At 36.4% G+C, this 19,999-nt stretch overlaps 1 protein-coding gene across 4 annotated transcripts in view; it reads left to right on the top strand.

Annotated features, from left to right (window-relative positions):
* Positions 1-18,714, top strand: part of PAXIP1 (PAX interacting protein 1) — a 64,506-nt gene extending 45,792 nt beyond the window's left edge. For 3 of the 4 annotated variants that reach the window (XM_023727974.1, XM_023727976.1, XM_023727975.1), the window contains 5 exons: positions 972-1,074; positions 3,389-3,557; positions 14,470-14,570; positions 15,765-15,899; positions 15,992-18,714. In XM_023727974.1, the coding sequence (XP_023583742.1) occupies positions 972-1,074; positions 3,389-3,557; positions 14,470-14,570; positions 15,765-15,899; positions 15,992-16,189 (706 nt within the window). In that variant the 3' untranslated portion in view covers positions 16,190-18,714. The remainder of the gene's footprint in view (positions 1-971; positions 1,075-3,388; positions 3,558-14,469; positions 14,571-15,764; positions 15,900-15,991) is intronic. The other variant, XM_004372783.2, reaches the window with a different exon arrangement.
* The last annotated feature ends 1,285 nt before the right edge of the window (positions 18,715-19,999 follow it).

The raw sequence follows: 19,999 nt of genomic DNA, 5'->3' as shown, positions 1-19,999 counted from the left end.
ATTTAATTAGTAAGGCTTGACAAATAGAGGAACAGATCAAAGAACCTTTGTTTCTTTTCTTAATTTTATAAGTCTTATTTCCAAACTGTGTTTGGTGCAGTACTGTTTAACTGCCTAAATTTTAAGTCTTTTGCAACTACCAGTTTCTTCATCTTTCTTCTCTCCCCTGCTCCTAATCTTTCCTTCTTTCCATTCCCTGCATCCAGAAAACAAATTGAATTGTCGGATTCTTTGTAAAATCCTAACTATGTGATTATATTTGTTTAAGGCTATGATCAAAATGCCATAAACTTTTGAAAAAATTTATCTGGACTTTCTCATTTAATTATAAGCTGAAAAGTAGGACTTAAAAAGATTCAAAGGAGATATGAACGATTGAGATGTTTAATTTAAAATGATATGCGTGAGTAAAACAATTTCTTTTTTCCCAGAGTCTGGTGGAGGACAAAAGGCTAGAATTCTAAAAAGAAATACTGGGTGCTCTGGGAACACTCCCTTAGCTTGTTTATATCACCAGTTATGTTGATGTTGAGCGTCAGAGCAAGGAGTGGCCAAAGTCATAAAAGGTTATTTTAAAAACTTGATAGAAAAATTAAGAGCAGCTATTAGTAATGGTTAAGTTAGCAAAATAAGTGAAATGTAAGAGACTAATATTTGCCTTCTTTTCAATGTCTTTTTTTTTTTCCCCCTCTCAATTTTAATTGGGAGGGAGATTGATGAGGAAGAGGAAGAGTACTGGTTAATTGAATACTTCCTTTGGAGCTTTCAGATATACTGTCTTTTGGGGGCAGGGGTCGTGACTTTGCATACATGGTGCAGAATCACACAGAAAGGACAGGCAACTCATTGCCTTTTCCTTTAAGGAAAATCATGCACACTGAAAGTTCTTTAAGCTTATTAAAATCTTCCTTTGTTTTCTAAAGAAAATTTTTATTTTAGGTCAATAATAAAATCATTTATTTATCTTATAGAATTGAAGATATACCACCTCCCACTAAAAAGTTAACACCAGAATTGACCCCTTTTGTGCTTTTCACTGGATTTGAGCCTGTCCAAGTTCAGCAGTATATTAAGGTGGGCTTTTATTCTACTTTGTGTAAGAATTTTTAGCAATGTACCTTTCTCTATATATTTGCTTTGGGATAGCAGTTTCTTAAACTAACATTTAATCAGGGATATCTTGTTAAAATAGTCTTTATAGTGTGTATTTATAAAGTATTTGTAGTAGTATTTATAGCAGTAAGTAGACATTACATTGTTAATACGTTCTCACCTTGTTCTGTGCTATATTTCATACTTAGATATTTGGTTTCTTTTTTTTTTTTTTTTTACTTTATTGTTATAAAATATGCCTAACCAAAAATTTGCCATTTTAACCATTTTTAAGTGTACAACTCAGTGACAGTAATTACATTTTCCATGTTGTACAACTGTCACCGCTATGCATTTCCAAAAGTTTTTAACATCCCAAACAGAAAGTCAGTACCCCTTCAGTAATAATTCCCATTCGACCTCCTAGCGCCCTCAGTAACCAATAATAAATTTGGTCTCTATACATTTGCCTATTCTAGATGTTTTATATAAGTGGGACCATATAAAATATGTGCTTTTGTTCTGACTTACTTCACTCAGGTTTATCCATGTCATCGCATGTATCAGAACTTTATCTCTCTTTATGGCTGGATAATATTCCATTGTATGGATATACCACATTTTATTTATCCATTTATCTGTGGACAGACACTTGGGCTGTTTCTACCCTACACTTTGGCTTTTGTGAATAGTGCTACAATGAACATTGGTGTACAAGTATCTGTTTTAGTCCCTGCTTTCAGTTCTCTTGGGTATATACTTAGAGTGGAATTGCTAGATCATGTGGTAATTCTGTGTTTAACTTTTTGAGGAATTGCCATGCCAAACTGTTTTTTTTTTAATATATATCTATATATGTACATTTTTTTAATTGTGGTAAATATATATGTAACAAATCATTTGCCTTTTCAGCATTTCTTCATGTGTACAATTCATTGACATTAGTTATGTTTATCATGTTGTTCAATGATTAACATTATCCATTCCAAATTTTCCCATCACAGAAGCTCAGTGTTCCCCTTTTCTCCTGTCTCCTTCCTGGCCCCAGTAACCACTAATAAGTTTGGTCTCTATACATTTGCCTATCCTAGATATTTCATATAAATGGAATCGTCTGAAATTGTATCACCCCTTTGTGACTGACTTAGTTCACTCAGCATGTTTCAGTGTTCATCCGTGTTACAGCATGTAACAGAACTTCTTTGCTCCTTATGGCTGAGTAATAGTCCATTGTATGTATGTACCACATTTTGTTTACCCATTCATCTGCTGATGGACATTTAGGTGATTTCTACCTTTTGACTTTTGTGAATACTGCTGTAAAGCAAACTGTTTTCCACGGGGCTGTACCATTTTATAGTCCCACCAAGCAGTGCACGAGGGTTTCAATTTCTCCTGCTCCAAACACTTGTTAGTTTCTGTTTTTCTGATTATCTATTTTAGTTGGGGTGCGGTGGTGTCCCATGGTTTTGATTTCCATTTCCCTAAAGACTAATGATGTTGATCATCTTTTCATGTGCGCTTCAGCCATTTGACTACTTGCATTCTTATTAGTAGAAAAATACGATTAAGATGAGTAGACTACGTCTTAAATATAAATAGAATTATATTTGTAGTCATATGAACATTTGCAAAGCTACTCGAATATCATTTTAATAAAGACATGTAGCATAAAAGAGTGACTGTGCTTCTTAAAGTTCAGATTAGACCATAGTTTTCTTGAGTAGGGTTAAGTCAAACGGGGTTTTGTTTATTTGTTTAGATAATAAATGGAAACAAAATTTAAAATTTACGTTTTGAAATAACAGCCCAAAGGATAATGGAATTTTGTTTTGTTTCTGTTTTTTTGAGGGGGAGGGAGCTGACCTGTATCACATTGGATGTCATATACTTTGCTCCTAATTTTTTCTTCAGGGAAAAGAAAAAATTATAAATGCCACTATTATAAATTTAGTACCATTTAATTTTTCTACCTTAAAATCTTAGCCTAGTTGTTAAGAGGTCTTTTTTAATATGCTCGTGTCTTTTCAGTCAGTTTTTGTGCTATCATTTTTTAAAAATAGAGATAGTTCCTCATTAATACCAGTTTAGTATAGAAAGTCTGGGCATATTTACTCTTTACTATGAAACAAGTAGCATCATTCTCGGGCTGTTTTATTTGTTCTTAAAGGTGATCGCTTATATGTGATGGAGAATTCATATTCTAATCTTGATTCATCATGCACTATTGATACGGCTCTGTAGATTTTTAACTCTGTCATTTCTGATCTAACTATTCTAACTATGTAACTTCTAGAAACTCTATATTCTTGGCGGTGAGGTTGCTGAGTCTGTGCAGAAATGCACACATCTTATTGCCAGCAAAGTGACCCGCACTGTGAAGTTTCTGACGGCGATTTCTGTAGTAAAGCACATAGTGACTCCAGAATGGCTAGAAGAATGTTTTAAATGTCAGAAATTCATTGGTAAGTAGTAGCATCAATACTTTTATTTTTAATGCCAAGTAAGCTTTAATTTTTTTTCTCTAATATATGTCCATCTTCGTCCCAACAAACATCTACTTTATTAAGTATTTGATAATGATCTGTTGAAATTGATAAATTTATTTCATGTTCCAGCTATTCATTTAATTGATATCTTTGCACTTTACCTTAGAAATATAAAGGTTTTGGTAATTTGAATAATTTTAGGGGGAAAAAAACAAACTCTGTAACATTGCTTTGTTTTCTTATTACTATTTTTGTTTGGAAATATGGATGCAAAGTGACACAATTTTGTTTTCTGTTCTAGTGCCAATTATATGCTAGATACAAAGAATATGGTTTTTGGGGGGGCAGCTTAATAAATATGCCTAAATGTTTTTAGAGCCTTGTCTAAGTATAAAATCCAAATAATTTTTTCCCCAGAGAAGCTATATAGCCAAAATAGTGTGTACATTTATTACCATAAGAAATAATAGTGGTATCCTTTTTATGTAGAATTGGTATTCCTAAACTACCATCTAGGACAAGAATCTATAACCTTATGAAAAGTACATCTTTAGTCTTCATCTGGCCACTTGCTTGGGTAGGAACAGGTACAAGAAGCTTATTGTCATAAATCAATGGAACAGAATTGAGAACCCAGAAGTAAATTTACCCACCTATGGACAACTGATTTTCGACAAAGGGTTGAAGTCCATTAAATGGGGAAGAGATAGTCTCTTTAACAAATGGTACTGGCAAAACTGGATATCCGTTTGCAGAAAAATGAAACAGGATCCATACCTCATTCTGTACACAAAAACTAATTCAAAATGGATCAAAGACCTAAATGTAAAACCTATAACTATAAAGTTCATGGGAAAAAACATAGGGACAAAGTTAGGGGCCCTAATTTATGGGATAAATAGACTATCAAACAAAACTAAAAATGCACAAACAGCAGAAGATAAACTAGATAACTGGGATTTCCTAAAAGTTCAATACTTATGCTTATCAAAAGACTTTTCCAAAAAAGTAAAAAGAGAACCTACAGATTGGGAATAACTCTTTGGCAGTGACGTATCTGGCAAGGATCTGATCTCTAAAATTTATAGAAAACTTCAACACCGCAACAACAAAAAGATAAACAATCCAGTTAAAAAATGGACAAAGGACATGAACAGACACTTCACCAAAGAAGACATGCATGCAGACAACAAACACATGAATAGATGCTTGATCATTAGCCATTAGAGAAATGCAAATCAAAACTACAAAGACGGACCATCTCACCCCAGTAATAATGGCACTGATCAAAAAAATAGAAAACAGCCAATGCTGGCAAGGTTATGGGAAGATTGGAACTCTTATACACTGCTGGTGGGAATGTAAAATGGTACAACCACTATGGAAAACGGTATTGTGCTTTCTTAAAAAGCTAGAAATACAGTGTGACCCAGCAATCCCACTCCTAGGTATATATCCTAGAAAAATAAGAGCTATGACACGAATAGACATATGCACACCCATGTTCATTGCAGCATTGTTCACAATAGCAAAAAGATGGAAACAACCTAAGTGCCTATCAACAGATGAATGAATAAACAAACTATGGTACATACACACAATGGAATATTGTGCAACAATAAAGAATAATGATAATCTGTGAAACATCTCACAACATGGATGAATCTAGAGGACATTATGCTTAGTGAAGTAAGTCAATCACAAAAGGACAAATACTGTACAAGACTACTGTTAACAAAAAATGAAGAAGAGTTTTACACACAGAAACATTCTTTGATGGTTACCAAGGATGGGAGGGAGAATCACTAACTAGGTAGTAGATAGGTGTGAATTTTGTTAAAGGGAAAGGCAGTGTACAATGTGGAGGAAGTCAGCACAATGTAACTAAGGCAAAGGAAGACACTGAGAGGTATGCAAGAATAAAGGGCCACTACGGTAAATACTATAGCATATATGATTCTGCAACAACAGAAATAACAAAACAGTAATTTATGACTGGATACATAGGTAGATATGTATGTTAAATAGGTGTGGGAGGGCGTTATGGGGGTACATCCGTGCACATACATAGATATGGTTGTGGATATCTCTACATACATTTTTGTATGTGCTGCATGTATAGTCATATGTATAATAGAGCACATAGGGGGCATAGCTGTGGAAACTTATTAGACATAACCAAACACCTCGAGAGACTGAGATACTGGAATTGAGGGCTAGGGACCATAGTCTTGGGTGATATGTAGGTCAATTGGCATAATATATTTAATAATGTTCTACATCGTACTGTGGTAGATAGCTTCTGGGGTCCTAAAAGCTTGCAAGCAGCCATCTAAGATACAACTACTGGTCTCTTCCCTTCTGAAGCAAAGGAGAGTGAAGAAAATCAAAGACTTAAGGAAGCAATTAGTCCAGAGGACTAATGGCCCTATGAACCACAGCCTCCACTAGCCTGAGACCAGAAGAACTAGATGGTGTCCGGCTACCGCTACCGACTTCTCTGACCACGAACATAATAGAACTTCCCAGTTGGAGTGGGAGAAAAATGTAGAACAAAATTCAAATTCATAAAAAAGACCCAACTTACTCGTCTGATAGAGACCAGAGGAACCACCAAGACTGTAGCCCTAAGATATCCTTCTAATGTGGAACTGAACCTACTCCTGGAGTTCACCTTTCATCCAAATAGTAGGCCTGTAAAATAAACAATAACACCCATGAGGAATGTGCTCCTTAGAACCCTTTGTGACCAAAAGGGCAACATTTGTCCAAAAGCAAAGATGAGAAGGCAAGAAGGGCAGGGAAACCAGATGAATGGAAAAGGGGAACCCAGGGTGGAAATGGGGAGAGTGCTGACATATTGTGGGGATTGCAGCCAATGTCACAGAACAATCTGTGTATGAATATCAAATGGGAAACTAATTTACTATGTAAACTTTGACCTAAAGCACAATAAAATGTTTTTAAAAAAAGAGTATATGCAGACTGTGACCCTTCTATTCAACTCCATTCACTAGATTACACTGCACACAGCCATTAAACCAGGCTTTATTTAAAAAAAAAAAAAAAGAACAAGAAGCTTAGTGTCCTGATGTCAAGCACCCCTGCTTTCTCAGTGTTGTTTTTTGATTGGTCTCTCTGCCCCAACTACTGTGAAATAAAACTTTCCTTGCTTGCTACCCCTCTTGTGTGATATTAATTACCAGTCTCTGACTTAGGGTATCCACGTGCTTTTATGTTTTTCTGCTAGTAATTTGGGTGTATCGCCCTGTTCTACTCATACTTTCTCAACTCTGCCCCCTCACTCCTCGCCCTGTAAGCAGTAGAACAATACAGCTGCCAAGGGACATGGGCAAGATGTGTGGCCGTGGAACAAGCCAGGAATGGAAGGGGGAGGGAGGGAGCATTGGCACCATGCCCTTCTGATGGAATAAACTAACCTTAGTTATCACTTACCAGGTAGCAGTCACTGTTAAATCAGTGTTTATTATAAAATGTTTCAGATCTGTCATTTGCTCAGCAGCTGGTATTTAAACATTATTGAATCTTTAACTTAAATAAATCAAAATTATATAGTTTTAAAGTTTATATGGCTCATTTTACAATTGAGAAATTAAGATCCAGAGAAATAAAGATACCTACAGCAAAGCTAGAATCAAAATTCCATGATTCTGTATCCAAAGTGAAGAGGATTTGAAGCACTCGCTGATGAAGATCAAAGACTACAGCCTTCAGTATGGATTACACCTCAACATAAAACAATCCTCACAACTGGACCAATAAGCAGCATCATGATAAATGGAGAGAAGATTGAAGTTGTCAAGGATTTCATTTTACTTAGATCCACAATCAACACCCATGGAAGCAGCAGTCAAGAAATCAAAAGACACATTGCATTGGGCAAATCTGCTGCAAAAGACCTCTTTAAAGTGTTAAAAAGCAAAGATGTTACCTTGAAGACTACCATGGATTAAATTGTGTCCCCCCAAAAATATGTGTATCAATTTCGGTAGACCATGATTCCCAGTATTGTGTGATTGTCCACCATTTTGTCATCTGATGTGATTTTCCTATGTGTTGTAAATCCTGTCTCTATAATGTTACTGAGGTGGGATAGGTGGCAGTTATTTTAATGAGGCAGGACTCAAATCTACAAGACTGGATTGTGTCTTGAGCCAGTCTCTTTTGAGATACAAAAGAGAGACAGGGGTCCTCAAGCCACCAAGAAAGCAGTACAGGAAGCAGAGTGCGTCCTTTGGACCTGAGGTTCCTGTGCAGAGAAGCTTCTAGACCAAGGGAAGATTGATGACAAGGACCTTCCTCCAGAGCCTACAGAGAGAGAAAGCCTTCCCCTGGAACTGGCACCCTGAATTCGGACTTCCAGCCTATTAGACTGTGAGAGAATAAGTTTGTTTTTGTTAAAGCCATCCACTTGTAGTATTTCTGTTATAACAGCACTAGATGACTAAGACAAAGACAAAAGTGTGCCTGGCCCAAGCCGCCATGGTATTTTCAGTCGCCTCATATGCATGCAAAAGCTGGACAATCAATAAGGAAGACTAAAGAAGAATTGATGGCTTCAAATTATGGTGTTTGCGAAGAATATTGAATATACCATGGACTGCCCAAAGAGTGAACAAATCTGTCTTGGGAGAATGCTCCTTAGAAGCAAGGATGGCGAAACTACACCTCATGTACTTTGGACATGTTATCAGGAGGGATCAGTCCCTGAAAAAGGACATCGTGCTTGATAAAGTAGAGGGTCAGTGAAAGAAAGGAAGACCTGCAGCAATTTTGAGGATGGCGCAGGACTGGGCAGTGTTTCGTTCTGTTGTACATGGGGTCACTATGAGTCAGAACCGACTCGACGGCACCTAACAACCAACAACATATCCAAAGCAATAAAACAAAAGAATACATCATGAATATAACAGAAAAATTGAATCCTCAACTGCAGTATGTTAAGTAGTATTTAAATATTTTCTTTTCAATTGAAATTTTAGAAATGCTTTGCTATTAAATACAAATATATTAATGAAATAAAAACTTGAAATAATGAAGGGCAGAAGAAAGAAATTGGAGAAACAATTACTACAAACCTATATTTCGGTCCCAATTTTGGATAACTTGGAGAGTTACAAAATTTAGAGTGAGCTAGTCTGTTCTTTAGCTGACATAGAAGTGTCCTTTCTTAAGATCTGCTGTGGGAGTGACATGTGCTGAGCTTCAGGGCTGGGAAATGGGCCCTGTAATTTTCTAGCCACCATTGGCTCCTTTTGCTGGTTTTGGCAAGCAGCCCAGCTTTAGAGATCTTTATTATCACTTTCTGACTGCGTTTCTTTTTCCTTTTTTAACCAGAAACATGCCAATTTGTTGAAAATGAGTGAATGGTCAATTTGCTCAATTTTTCAAGCTTACCAGTTAGTGAAGACTTGGTTCTTTTGTTTATAAAGGTTAAAACAATTTATACTTGATGGAAAGTTTTACTTGACTGGCTTTCATTTCTTTATAGCATTGTTAATAAGTGTTTGCTTTGTTTATCTCTGAGAGTTATCAAGTGGTTTAGTGATATTGTAAACATTTATTTAATATTCAGAAAACATTTCATATTTGATTTCCCAAATTTCAGGATTTCCTAAATTTTTCCAGATATAATCATTTATTATTAATACTTTTAAATGACATTTTCTGTTTTGCCAAAATTTTATATTTTCAAATTGTTCTTAAAATTTCTCAAGGAGACAGTTTCTCAAAGTGGTAACTTTGGTGAAGGGTAAGACAGTACACAATACTGGGGAAGTCAGCACCACTTGACCAGGGCAAGGTCATGGAAGCTTTGTAGACCCATGCAAACTCCCTAAGGGACAGAATTACCGGGCCGAGGCTGGGGACCGTGGTGTTGGGGGGCATCTAGCTCAATTGGCATAACACAGTTGATAAAGAAAATGTTCTACATCTTACTTTGGTGAGTAGCATCTGAGGTCTTAAAAGCTTGGGAGCAGCCATCTGATGTACTCTACTGGTCCCACCCTGTCTGAAGCAAGGGAGAATGAAGAAAACCAAAGACACAAGGGAAGGATTAGTCCAAAGAACTGATGGACCACAACTACCACAGCCTCCACTAGAGTGAGTCCAGCATAACTAGATGGTGCTTGGCTACCACCACCGACTGCTCGACAGGGATCACAATAGAGTGTCTCAGACAAGAACTGGAGAAAAATATGAAGCAAAATTCAAATTCACAAAAAGCCAGACTTACTGATCTGACAGAGACTGGAGAAACCCTGAGAGTATGGCCCCCAGAAACCCTTTTAACTCAGTACTGAAGTCACTCCTGAAGTTCACCCTTCAGCCAAAGATTAGACAGGCCCATAAAACAAAATGAGACTAAATGAGCACACCAGCCCAGGGGCAAGGATGAGAAGGCAGGAAGGGACAGGAAAGCTGGTAACGGGGAACCCAAGCTTGGGAAGGGGAGAGTGTTGACTTGTCGTGGGCTTGGCAACCGATGTCATAAAATAATACATGTATTAATTGTTTAATGAGAAAATAATTTGCTCTGTAAACCTTCATCTAAAGCACAATTTTTAAAAAAAAATTCTCAAGGAGACGCTTCACCTTAGTTTATTTCTAGGAATTAGTACCTGAAAATTTTGCTTTCTGATTCATTTCTTACTTGCCCCCATCTTTTCACAATTTAAGGGTTGTTTTTTAAGCCAGTTTGGCTTTTGATTAAATTTTGTTTTTCTTTTCCTTTCTCTTTTTTTAAAATAAACTCAAACTTACAGAACAATTACAGGTATAATACAAATTACTTTTTTCCTTAACCATTGGAGAGTTAAGTTGAGAAAGTGGTACACCAGCAACCCTGACTACCTTAATGTGTATTTCCTACGAACAAGTACATTCTCCTGTGTAACCATAATATACCCATCAAAGCTGGGAGATCAACATGGATCCATTACTACTGTCTAATCCTGAGACCCCATCCAGATGTGTCCAGTTGTCCCGATAATGTCATTTAAAGCAAAAGGATCCAATTCAGAAATATGCATTACATGTAGTTACCATGTCTCTGTAGTCTCCTTCAATCCAGAATAGTTCCTTGGTTTTTGCTTGTAACTTTGAAGATTACAGGTTGATTATTTTGTTGCATGTCCCTCATTCTGGGTTTATTTGATGTTTCCTCATTATTAAATTCAGGCTATACATCTTTGGCAGGATTGTCACAGAGGTGATGCTGTGTTCCTCTTATTGCATCCTATCAGATGTGCACAATTTTTTTTTCTTTTAATTTTTATTGTCGTAAAAAGTATAGATAACACATTTGCCAATTCAGCATTTGTCACTTGCACAATTCAATGAACAGTGATTTGGTTGCAGTCAGATGGCGGCGTTTTCATTCACAAGTCTGGTGCTTGTACTGGGAAGTCTCAATCAGCTGAGGGCTGGTCAGAATAGCTGGGGCTCCTCAGGAACCTCTCATTTGTTTCCATGTGATCTCTCCACATGGTGGCCTCAGGGTAGCTGAACTTCTTACACATCCTTTTTTTTTAATTGTGATTTAGATTTAGATTTAAGCAATTAATACACATATTGTTTTGTGTCATTGATTGGTTGCCGACCCCACTATGCATCAACACTCTCCTCTTCCCGACCTTGGGTTCCCCATTACCAGCTTTCCTGTCCCCTCCTGCCTACTAGTCCTTGTTGCTTGGCTGGTGTGCCCATTTAGTCTCATTTTGTTTTATGGGCCTGTCTAATCTTTGGCTGAAGGGTAACCATCAGGAGTGACTTCATTACTGAGGTGAAAGGGTGGCCGGCGGCCATACTCTTGGGGTTTCTGCAGTCTCTGTCAGACCAGTAAGTCTAGTCTTTTTTTTGGGGTGAGGGGGGAGTTAGAATTTTATTCTACATTTTTCTTCAGCTCTGTCCAGGACCCTGTCCTGTGATCCCTGTCAGAGCAGTCGGTGGTGATAGCCAGGTAGCATCTAGTTGTGCTGAGCTCAGTGTGGTAGAGATTGTGGTAGTTGTGGTCCATTAGTTTTTGGACTGAAAAGTCTTTCCCTTGTGTCTTTGGTTTTCTTCATTCTCCCTTGCTCCAGCCGCTCACAGATGTTGCATAATTTTGATTTGTCATATTGCTGATGATCACTTTGATCATTTGATTAAACTGATGTCTGCCAGGCTCCTCTGCTGTTCAACTGCTCCTTTTTCTTCAACTATTAATAAGTATTCTGTGGGGACGTACTTTGAGAGTATGTAACTATACTGTTCTTTGTCAAAGTTTCACTTTATCCATTTATTTTTTTAAAAAATAATTATTTTTTGTTGTTGAGAATATACACAGCAGAACACACACTAGTTCAACAATTTCTTCATGTATACTTTAGTGACATTGATAACATTCTTCAAGTTGTGTGACCGTTCTCACCCTCCTTTTCCGAGTTGTTCCTCCTTCATTAACATAAACTCACTGCCCACTAGGTTCCTGTCTAATTTTTGCGTTGCAGTTGTCAGTTTGATCTCATGTAAGAGAGCACAATGCTCAAGGCAGACATTCTTTACTAGTTAAGCTAAACTATTATTTGGCTTTAAGAAGACTTCAGGGATATTTTTAGTTTAAGGTTTGAAGATTATCTCAGGGCAGTAGTTCTAGGGGTTCATTCAGCCTTCATGGCTCTAGAAAGTCTGCATTCCATGAGAATTTGAAATTTTGTTCTGTATTTTCTCCCTCTTGATCAGAATTCTTCTGTGGAATCTTTGATCAAAACATTCGTATGGACTTATTTTGTCTTTTTTATTCACTGGGTTGTTACTATTACTGCCATTGTTTGTGCTCAGTTGTCCCCACTTTGGCCAGTGGGAACCATTCAGCTTGGCTTCTGTACCCTTTGACGTGCCCCCTCGTTTTTTGATCACTTCTTAGCCTCTGGCACAGCAGGAATGTTCCAGACTTACACTTTTCTCCCCTGGCTCTCTGGAAGGAGCCATTTTTCCAAGGAGCCCTGAGTTCTTTCTGTAGAAATGGTATTTAGAAACCAAGATCTGGGTGCTAAATATATTCATTGTTTTCGGGATGTTGCTACTCTTAGGCCCTCTTAGTGATTATTCATGTCCGTATTTCTATATCTGTCCAATCCTGATCCTGCACCACAAGGCTCATTTTAGTTTTCTCCCTTTCCATGTTTTCCAACAGTGAGAAACCTAGCCTCCATTATCCTAAATATATTCACTTATTTGATTGGTCCCCCTGGATGTAACTGATCTCCTGTTTTAGCCACCACTGCCTCCCCTCTGCAAACACCTTCCTCTCTCTGCGTGGGCTCCAGTGTTCCACTTCCCACCCTGTTGGTTTCTGTACATCAGTCTGGGATCTGACACACCATGATGGGCCTGATGGTTTTAGAATAAAATTGTTCAAGAAGTGGTAGGTGCTTATGTTTGGAATTTTTTATTTGTTAATTTAAATAAAATTTGAGACCCTGATCTTAACCAACAGTCACTTTCTGGAATACTCATTTTCTTTGTGCTGCTTTGAAAAGTTTTAAATTTCAAGTTAAATCTTTCTGCAGACTACTACCAACTTAACATAACCTGGTGACTTCTTTTAAGAAACCAAAATGTCAGTTACCTCATGTGACAGGATTGTTTTAGCTACTTTCTTCTATTTTCAATTTTATTTTCTGTACTATAAACATTAGCTCCTTCTTTGTAATCTCTCACCAGCTCTTCAGGAGACATATCAGTCTTAATTTTCCCCCAGAAATTAATATTTTAAGTAAATCTTTTTATGTATGACAGTACTTTTTTGTTCATTTTTTTAATTCATCATTTTAGTTCTCCAGTTTTTAGACATTCTTATCTTCTTTTACTTAAAATAGTTTAGCAGCATTATTTATTTATCTGTTGATTGGCTGATTGATTTTCAGCATTTAGTGATGTGATTTCTCTTGACCAGGGGTGAGTGAACTATGACCTATGAAGTAAGAATGTTTGTTACATTTTTAAAACGTTGTTAAAAATAAATAAAGACAATGTATATGTAACAAAGACAGCATCTGGTCCACAAATTCTAAAATGTGTATTGTCTGGTTGACCCCACTTTGCTCTAGACTCTTTCTGCCAACTTTATGCTTTTGATGAGTGTATTTGTTAGATTTTAGCCATCTGTATTATGCCATTTGGTATTATTAGGAAATTATCATGATGAGGGGGAAGAAAAAGAATTGCTCTTCTGAATATGAAGTGTAGTCAGGAGAATAAACCACTTTGTGATCTTTAAGAAAATGTTGCTATGAAAACTAGTCAGTTAAAAATTCTCAGAAGTCTTCAAATGCTGGTTAAACTATCCTCTCAAAAATTGGTGTACACTTTAATATGCTTTAAAGGAGTAAGTTTTTGGTAAATCTGTAAAGTATGATAAATTCACCTAATTAACTCCCATGTCCCTCAAATCATGGTAGTAGAAGATAACTGTGTAATGAGAGGTTTTAACTTGTTATGCTTACTTAGTTTGCGAGCTCCCTAAAATAGTGTGTGAAATTATGTTTGAGGGGCAGAGGGGTTGATGCAGCAACAAGAGAGGGTTCACAGGTCTCAGTAAATTTTTTAAAAGGCATTTATGACCCCAAAAGGTTAGGAACTATCTGATCTTGGAGAACACAGAAAGAGTATCTGTCTGTCTAGGTCTGTCTGTCTGTTTTGAGGCACAGGAGCAGGGTATGAATGTCATGTCATGAAACGTAATGGGTGAGGACGTGACAGGTAAATGTGAACCAGCAATGACACGTGCATGGGTAATGGGGAGAGTTCTGTCCTTGGGTTGCATGTGCCCCATTTCCGGAATGTTTGAAAAGTTGAAAGGAGGTGGTGTTTTGTTTTCCAGATGAGCAGAACTACATTCTCCGAGATGCTGAGGCTGAAGTGCTTTTCTCTTTCAGTTTGGAAGAATCCTTAAAAAGGGCACATGTTTCTCCACTCTTTAAGGTACACTTTAAAGGAAAAATCAAATAAGTCCAAGAAGACGTAAAAGATCATACAATGGAGATAATAGATAATTAGTTGAAAGCACATATCCAGAGGAGCTGGACTTAACCCTGGCTTCCATTTCATGATTGCTGCCCTTGTAGATAGTTACTGAGGGCTTCCCCAGTGGAATATACTATGCTGCTAGGGTACTTTTTGTTACTATAATGTAAAGCATTAATACAGAAATTAAATAAATAGATCTGTTAGTGATACGTGTTTTAAAACATCTGGGTATTCAGAGAGCATATTAATAATTGATAAGAGTTAAGTTCATTTTTCTGCATTTAACAACTCTTTAGAGGACATTACATACTTAATACTATTCTCATTAACTGTGTATTCAGCTGGAGATACTTGGAAAAAACTAATTGAAAGTATGCCTAAATAATTTATAACTAAAGACTTCATAATATATATAAGATAGAACAGTTGGGAAATATTCTTTTTTTTTTTTTTTAATCAAAGAGTGAATAAGTATATCAGTAAAGATAATCTATTCTTTAAACATCTAAGGAGCCAACCTAGGAATCAGAAATGATTTGCAATACTGAGTTAAAATATATTTTACCTAAAATAATCTGATTTTTTTAAATGCTTCAGTTATTTTCCTGTGAGCTGTTTGAAACAAAGTCGTAATTTGTGGTATACTTAGGGGCAAGGTTGTTACAGAATTAATTAAACTATCAGTATCCATTTGACCATCAGTATAGTTTCCAAGTAATACAGAGGTAATAAAGAAAAGGAATACAGGCCAGTTGTGCTTTGCCAGTCTGTTGCTTCACAGATAAACATGGTTAAGTATAATGCTACTTTAGAGGTTTATAGAAATAGTGAAAAATGTTCATAATTTTCTTGCTTATAACACGAAGTATTTCATGTCTTTTCTTTTAGAACCTTAAGTTCTAGTTACTTTTGATAATTATATATCATGCATACATATGAAAGTGCTTAAACTCTTTCCAAGTTCTGCACATGGATTCCTCCAGGCTCACCTTAGGTGTGGGGACAAATTGAGGATCAGGACCTTCTTTTAACAGAATGAAATTAGACTTGTGTCAAAAATACCAGGATAGGTTTATGAAAAACTATGTACTCTAAAGATAAAAAGCATTTTTTTTTTAACATTATACATATATTTTTATTTATTTTTAGGGAAAATATTTTTATATCACACCTGGAATCTGTCCAAGTCTTTCAACTATGAAAGCGATAGTGGAATGTGCAGGAGGAAAAGTATTATCTAAACAACCATCCTTTCGGAAACTCATGGAGCATAAACAAAATAAGGTGGATAGAAATAAAATAAGCTGTTGATGTCATTATTGTCATATAGAAGATTTATTGTTTTCTAACTGTTAAACCTATTTTATTTTCTTTAGAGTTTGTCAGAAATAATCTTAATATCCTGTGAAAATGACCTTCACTTATGTCGAGAATATTTTGCCAGAGGAATAGGTACGGTTTACTGCTCTTGCTGTGTATTAAAGTGTGTGTGCATATACACACAGCAGTGCATTTATTTTCATAATTTTTATTTTCATTCCTTTCAGATGTTCATAATGCAGAGTTTGTCCTAACTGGAGTACTTACACAAACACTGGACTATGAATCATATCCTTTTTGAAAAAGAATGAAAGGTGAAAGGGTTGAATATGAAAACGGATTTCCAAGAGTGATGAAGCAATAGCTTTCCTGTTTTTGCAAGCCATCTTTTCTTTCTCTGCTGTTATGATTTATGCAGTTAGCAGTTCCTTCTCTAGAGTATTCATTTCAGTTTAACATAAAAGAAGTTTTAACAACTTCCTTAGAGTTCAGATTCAGTATGTGACTTATTGATCAGAAAGGATCTGTACTGTCTAGTTCATGTAAGTATTTAAGTAATAGGCAATTAGAGAAAATAATTGCAAAAATATATGTGTTTCTCATCAACTCATTTTTGAACTTGAATTTGAGTGAAATCTAGATTGTGTATCATTTACTCAGGAACTTTGAAATGTGTAAATAAAAGCACAGTAATAGAAGCATTAAAATGATATTACTAAGTTGCCAGTAGGTAAATACAAAGATAAATCTTTAGAATAATACATTTTGACACATGTAAGCATTTTTCTGTTTTCAGCATTAAGGAAAAAAAAAGTCTTGTCATGTGTTATGTGTAGTCCTTATTCAGAATCTCTAAATTATTACGTTAGTATGAGAGTGGCCCACCAGTGAAGCAGAGTGTGTGCCTCATGAAGTCCTTATGCAGAAAACATGTGTTTCAACACAGATTCCTGCTGAAGAGGCGGCTCTGGGAGAGCACTTGCAGTTAGGCTGAGGGTAGGCCTGCACAGAAGTCTTTTCTGTCTCCTATGAGTGGACTGTTGCCTGGTGTCAGCATTAGCTGCATTAGTCTTCAGGCACAGGAAGTCGTGCTGTTTTGGGTAGGAGTACTTTAGGCTTTGTTCCATGAGTAAGTCATAGGGGTTAGAAAGACATCCTTCTTCAGTCAGTTCTTTTTTAGTTCTTATGTACCAGTTTCAGCTAGTTAATTAAATTTATCAAACATTTTCTTTTTAACCTTAAAGCTTTTACGATTGATACAGGTTCCCCCACGCTATCCGAAATTAGAGCATTCCTATGAATTCTATCCCTTACTTAATGTCATGTTTAGTAATAGTAGTATACCTAGTTTAAATGACATGTAGTGTAGAAACATTCTTATTAATATCAGCTTTTTATATTCCATATCTTCACATATTAAGAAATAATTACAGGAGTTACTGATACATACGATAAGAGACTTGTCAGATTTTTGCAAGTATGCTATAAGCACCTTGTTTTATAGAATATGTGCTGTTACGTCTTTTCCAGATTTTTTCATTTTCATTCATATCTATATTTGTGTAAGCCTATCCTATACTATGTTTATTTTCAGAAGGAAGGATTGCTTTAAAAATTATATGGGTGATTTGTGGGTGTTACCTCAGGACCCTTTGTTCAGATCTATAGCCTGAAAATAACCTGATTTTGCCCCAGTGGCTGGATTAGAATTGCAGGGGTTGGCAGGTGCTCTTGAGACTGATGGGAATCAGTTTTTTTTGGTGGCCCTTTTGGGATATCAACTTATCAGTATTGTGCATTGCATCTGTGAGTTTGAAGGAGAGTCCCACTATTACTGGATCTCAACTTTGGCTACACATTGAAATCACCTAGGTAGCTTGAGAAAGTATTGCTGCCTGGGTCCAAGCTGCAGAGATCCTGTTTACTTAGCCAGAGTGAGACCTGTGCATCAGGATTTTACATTTCCTGTGGTTTGGATATGCTGCCAGACTAGCTGGTTTATGGATAAGAAAAATGCTGTAACATTCTTATTAAATGTACTTGAAGCTAGTTAACTAATTTAAAATTAGAATCCCTTATTTAATGTTACTGTTGTACATTGTGTTTGCACATTGTTTTCCTCAACACGCCTACATATAAATTTAATTGATGGCATCTAAGCTGCTGCGTGCCTCTGGAGTCCTGGAGCACAAGATCTGGCTGTTCGAGCTGTTGGATAGAGCACCCAGGGCTTCCGCAGACGCTCTTGTTTTCCAGCTGCTTTCTTAGGGGACAAGCATTTTAAAGCAGGAAAACAAATATAATAAATTAACTGCATCTTATTAAGATGTGTGATTTTATTCTAAGGAAACATAAATTATGTTTTGTATTATATGAATTTAAGAGCCCACATTAGGTTTTATGATTCATTTGCCAGGTTTTTAAATGTTTTCAAAAAACTGTTATGGAACTTCAGCTACAAGTAAAATGGTGTAAATAAAGACCTTGCTATCTTTAAATTATGGATGTTCAAGAAATGAACTGTTTTGTACTTCGATTATTTTTATTTCTTATACTCCGTTTTCTTTTATATTGATATCTTGCCCACATTTTAAATAAATGTACTTTTGAACTGTACTTAGAACTGAGTGATTCTTTGTTGGTCCATATTTTTTGTATAACTTAGATGATTTGTATCAAACTGGATCACATTTTTTCAAGGCAAAATATTTTCTAGCAGATTTTCTCCTAAAGAAATAATTTCTGGAAGGCAGCCATTTTCTATCAATATAATAAATAAACCCCCAACCAAAAAAAAAGAAACCAAACCCATTGCGGTCGAGTCAATTCCGACCCATAGCAACCCTAGAGGACAGAGTAGGGTTGCCCCATAGGGTTTCCAAGGAGCGGCTGGTAGATTTGAACTGCCAGCCTTTTGGTTAGCAGCCCTATCACTTAACCATGGCACCACCAGGGCTCCAGATAAACCCCCAGGCAGTGGTATATTAGAAATACTTAGCAATCACTGCAGCACAAGCGGCAACCAATCAGAACCAGTGATGCCCCAAACAACCCATATTAGCCCTGCTTCTATTCCAAGTCTCGATTCTAATGCAGCTCCTGTTGAATTATAGCTACAATAAAATAATTGGAGGTTACCACATTTTAAGATAAAATTAGGGGAATAACTGCTAATATATTTAAAATCATATTGCTGGATACTGTCATAGATGTTGAGTTGCTCTCACATCACTTCCCTCATCAGATACCAAAAAAAAAAAAACCTGTTACCGTCAAGTCGGTTCTAACTCATAGTGACCCTATAGGACAGAGTAGAACTTCCCTCAGAGTTTCCAAGGAGCGCCTGGTGGATTCAAACTGCCAACCTTTTTGTCAGCACCCATAGCTCTTAACCAGTATGCCACCAGGGTTTCCCCTCATCAGATATGTTCCTTAAAAAGAATCTGCTTCCATGCTAACTTCCGAGATGTGTTCCCTAGAGATGTGTGTGATTTATTTGAGAATTTATTTGTTAATTGCACAGTCTCTACAATTTAAGTCTCAAACAGGATAGGTGGAGCATATGTATTAAAAATGTTTAACACATGACGAATTCCATTTAATAGGACTTCTCAGAATTCATGTAGGGCTTTGATGTTTGTTAACATTCTGAAGATGTCATTACTTCAGATATTTCTCTCAACTCTGATAAGGTAGTGGAGTTATTTTTACAAATGGAAAGGAAATTGACTTTACAGACATTGCCACACAATTTCAAATTTTTTAAGGAAGGATCAATATCTTCAACATTACCCACTACCTGTCTAGCCCTTGACCTTGTGTGGTGCTATCACAGTGATGGGATACCATGTGGGCACACATTCACATCTTGTTAAATGTGACTGACATGTATATTGTGTACTGGAAATACTTAACCCTTACTGGATCCTTGAGTTATGCAAAATGCACCCTAAAGCCAGTGTTTTCATGGTGGCACTTGTATTTTTAAAAAACCCTGCCTCAAAATGTGTCTACTTTTAAGCCTGTCTTTTCGTACCTAAGCAAACTTACTTATCTCTAGAACT

Source organism: Trichechus manatus, unplaced genomic scaffold (assembly GCF_000243295.1).
Source record: "Trichechus manatus latirostris isolate Lorelei unplaced genomic scaffold, TriManLat1.0 scaffold00020, whole genome shotgun sequence".
Taxonomy (NCBI): Eukaryota; Metazoa; Chordata; class Mammalia; order Sirenia; family Trichechidae; genus Trichechus; species Trichechus manatus.
This window is presented reverse-complemented; position numbering and strand designations above follow the sequence as displayed.